Source organism: Wyeomyia smithii, chromosome 1 (assembly GCF_029784165.1).
Source record: "Wyeomyia smithii strain HCP4-BCI-WySm-NY-G18 chromosome 1, ASM2978416v1, whole genome shotgun sequence".
Lineage (NCBI taxonomy): Eukaryota > Metazoa > Arthropoda > Insecta > Diptera > Culicidae > Wyeomyia > Wyeomyia smithii.
Genome location: NC_073694.1, coordinates 76,196,241 through 76,200,388, shown reverse-complemented (window position 1 = coordinate 76,200,388; position 4,148 = coordinate 76,196,241). Strand labels below are relative to the sequence as shown.

The 4,148-nt window shown below is 46.0% G+C and overlaps 1 protein-coding gene across 1 annotated transcript; it reads left to right on the top strand.

The window, feature by feature from the left end:
- The first annotated feature begins 681 nt into the window (after nt 1-681).
- LOC129716848 (uncharacterized) lies at nt 682-3,831 on the top strand. Its single transcript, XM_055666687.1, has one exon. It carries the CDS (start codon nt 682-684, stop codon nt 3,829-3,831), a length of 3,150 nt encoding a protein of 1,049 aa, XP_055522662.1.
- The last annotated feature ends 317 nt before the right edge of the window (nt 3,832-4,148 follow it).

The following is a 4,148-nucleotide window of genomic DNA, read 5'->3' as shown; positions in this document are numbered from 1 at the left end:
TTAATTTTACTGCAAAATAAATTTTCTTCCGACACTGTTTGAATGTGAATGATCGTCGCGCAATTGGAGTGAGAGACTGATAGAGCCTAATCGCAATTTGGGCGTTAAGAAAAGTTGGCACGCAAGAGGGCAGATGTGATATTGGAAATTGATCGCACTGTTCTTCTTTAAATTTAAATCGCTGTTCCGGTTAAACTGTTTTGTAGAGATTGCAACAAACCCTGTTTCTCCAGGTATATATAGAATAGCTCTACAGTATATGTTCAGCCGAAGTTCGAGACTTCACTGATTATTACATCCAATTATTCGTTTTTCAAATCGCCCTGTCAAATCGTAAACGTCGCAATGCTGGCGACGACATCGACCAGTTCTAAAAAAGTCCCCGCGCTAAAGACGCTTCAAGCTAAATTGAAGTCGTTTCTAACCATGTTTAAGGATATCGGTGAGTTTGCACAAGCGTTCAGTGTTGAAACTACTGCTAGCCAGGTGACGGTGCGACTTGAGAAGCTAGAAGAGTTGTGGGAGAAGGTGAATGACGTCATCTTGGAAATCGAAATTCACGAAGACTATACGGCAGAGGATGAAGCTTATATACAGCAGCGGTCGGAGTTTGGCAGCAAGTAATATGCGGTAAAATCGCTACTTTTGGACAAAGTTAAGGAATTGGAGGAACATCCGACCATGAATACTTCTCTTCGCGCGAATGATACGACGCAGCAACCTACCGTTGAGCACGTTCGTCTCCCACAAATCAAACTTCAAACGTTTGATGGAAATATTGATGAGTGGTTGAGTTTTCGAGATCTTTACACTTCGTTGATTCACTGTAAGGCCGATCTACCCGATGTTGAGAAGTTCCACTACCTAAAGGGATGTTTGGCTGGTGAGGCAAAAGCGTTGATAGACCCACTATCTATTACAAGGGCAAATTACCAAATTGCCTGGGATACGCTTACAAAACGATATAATGATAGCAAATTTCTGAAACGAAGGCAGGTGCAAGCACTTTTCAAGCTACCTTCGTTAACGAGAGAATCTTCCGCCGAGTTGCAAGCCTTGTTGGAAGGGTTTGAACGGGTCGTACAGACATTGGATCAGCTTATTCAACCAGTAGATTACAAAGATATGCTGCTGTTGGACATTTTATCCACACGATTAGACAATGCAACGAGACGGGCCTGGGAAGAATATTCCTCAACGAAGGAGAATGACACGGTGAAAGATCTAACTGAGTTTCTGCAAAGAAGAGTACGAGTCCTTGGTGCATTACACACGAAGCCCACGGAAACTAAGGCAGAGTTTCCGCTGCAGTTCAGGAAGGTTTTGAATCCACCTCGTCATAGCCAAAACGTAACTCAAAATACGACTGAGAAATGTGTGGCGTGTTCAGAGTCTCATCTGTTGTATCAATGCTCAGCGTTTCAGCGGCTAACGGTTTCCGCTCGTGATAAATTATTTCGTACGCACTCTTTGTGTAGAAATTGTTTTGAAAGAGGGCATAGGGCCCTGGATTGTCCATCAAAAAACGTATGCCGCATCTGCAAGGAAAGGCATCACACCTTGGTGTGTTCCAGAGCTGAGAGCAATCATGCTGCTAAGGAAAGAGTGAGCAAGGATAGTGGTTCAACTAAGGACGTGTTCACTCAGGCGGCTAGTACATCGGTTACTCAAGTGTCTGCTAATGTATCGGGTCATCGAATATCGTCCGTGCTGCTAGCTACAGCGGTCGTTTTGGTGGTAGACGACCAAGGCTTTCGTTTTCCAGCACGAGCCTTGCTGGATTCCGGTTCCGAATGCAATTTTATGACAGTAGGTTTGGCGCAGAAAATGAAACTCAAATGTCGAAGGTCCGACGTGGCAGTATGTGGAATTGGCGAATCTACTTCCAGGGTAAAACAAACGACAAATACTACCATCAAGTCTCGAGTATCAGAATTCTCGCATAGGATCGAATTCCTACTGTTACCGAAGGTCACAGCAAATCTCCCAACAACAAATGTGAGTTTGGCTGGATGGAAAATCCCGACAGGTGTCGAACTAGCGGACCCAGCCTTTTTCGTATCGAAGGCGGTCGACTTGGTGCTTGGCATACAGCATTTTTTTGCATTTTTCAATACCGGAAATGAGGTTCGGTTGGGTGAAAACCTCCCGATGCTTACTGAGTCAGTCTTTGGATGGGTAGTTTCCGGGGCGGTGGATAATTTCCAGCATAGTTCGGTTACTTCCTGCAATATGGCGGTCGGTCTGGAAGAATTATTATGTCGGTTTTGGTCCTGTGAGGAGATTGGGTCTCCCACAAATTATTCTCCGGAAGAGTTACGCTGCGAGGAGCAGTTTGCTCAAACTGTGGAACGAGGGTCCGATGGTCGGTACACAGTTTCCCTACCCAAGGTTGAAGGCGCATTGGCAAAGATTGGCGAGTCAAAGGACATCGCATTTCGGCGACTGCTGGGATTAGAACGTAGGTTGCTGAAGGACGTAGAGTTGCGGCAGCAATACGATCAGCTTATGGAGGAATACCTACAACTGGGACATATGCGTAAGGTAGAAACGCGTTCCCTAGAGCAAGTAACTCGCTGCTTTTTACCACATCATCCGGTGGTTAAGCAGGAGAGTACTACTACTAAAGTCAGGGTAGTATTTGACGCGTCCTGTAAAACGGCAACCGGAGTGTCGCTAAATGATGTACTACTGACGGGGCCGGTAGTACAAGAGGATCTTCGATCGATTATTTTGCGGAGTCGAACGAAGCAATTCATGTTAGTTTCTGATGTCGAGAAAATGTTCAGGCAAATTGAAATTAACGCAGCGGATAGGCCGCTTCAAAGCATCTTGTGGCGTACAGATAGCAGCAAGAATGCCAAAACCTATGAGCTAACCACGGTGACGTACGGGACCAGGCCCTCACCGTTTCTAGCAACCAGGACTCCCAAACAACTCGCTATGGATGAGCGAACACATTTTCCTCTCGCAGCAAGGGCTGTGGAGCAAGACGTGTATATGGACGACGTTTTGACTGGGGTCGATAATGAGGAAACAGCATTAAATTTAAGAATGCAGTTAGAGGAAATGCTACAGAGAGGCGGTTTCCGATTGAGAAAATGGGCCTCAAATTGTCCCTCAGCCTTGCAAGGCATGTCAGAGGACAATCTAGCACTGATAAAAACTGAAGGATACCAATTAGAGCCCGATCCAGCGGTGAGAACGTTTGGGCTCATCTGGCATCCAAACACGGACGTTTTTAAATTTCGGTTCAAGGTACCAGATTTAACTGAAGGCGAAACACTAACGAAACGCAGAGTTCTTTCAATCATCGCTACACTTTTTGATCCGCTGGGCATGATTGGAGCGGTGATAACAACTGCTAAGGTGTTTATGCAGTTGCTGTGGTGCTTGAAGGATGAAAAGGATAACCGATTGGGGTGGGATCAGCCCCTACCAGTGAAGGTTCAAGGTGATTGGAGATATTTTCACGGTCAGCTACTATTGTTGAACGAGCTGGTGAAAAGTCGTTGTGTGATTCGACCGAAAGCAGTCTCTGTGGAGCTGCACGTGTTTTCAGACGCGTCCGAGCATGCGTATGGAGCGTGTGCGTATGTCAGAAGCATAGATACAGGAGGAAATGTTTCAGTCGCACTACTCACTTCCAAATCTAAGGTGGCACCGCTACAATGCCAATCCATACCAAGGTTGGAATTATGCGGAGCACGCATGGCGGCAGAACTATCGAAACAAGTGGTTGAGGCTCTGAAAATGGACATGGAAATGACCTTTTGGACGGATTCCACCTGCGTTCTCAGATGGATCAACATGGACAACGTTTGTTGCTAATAGGGTTGAAAAAATCCAAGCGCTTACCGAAAACAAAATATGGCGGAATTTTCCGGGATCAGAGAATCCTTCCGATCTTATCTCACGGGGAATTAACCCGAATCAAATTCAACACAACGTTCTTTGGTGGGAGGCCCGGCGTGGCTGAAGGCAAAAAGGGAATTCTGGCCAAAACAACCAGCCGATTCTATTGCAGAGGATGTAACCCGGGAAGCCGCCCACGTGGACAACGTTTGTGGCTAATAGGGTAGAAAAAATCCAAGCGCTTACCGAAAACAAAATATGGCGGAATGTTCCGGGATCAGAGAATCCTGCCG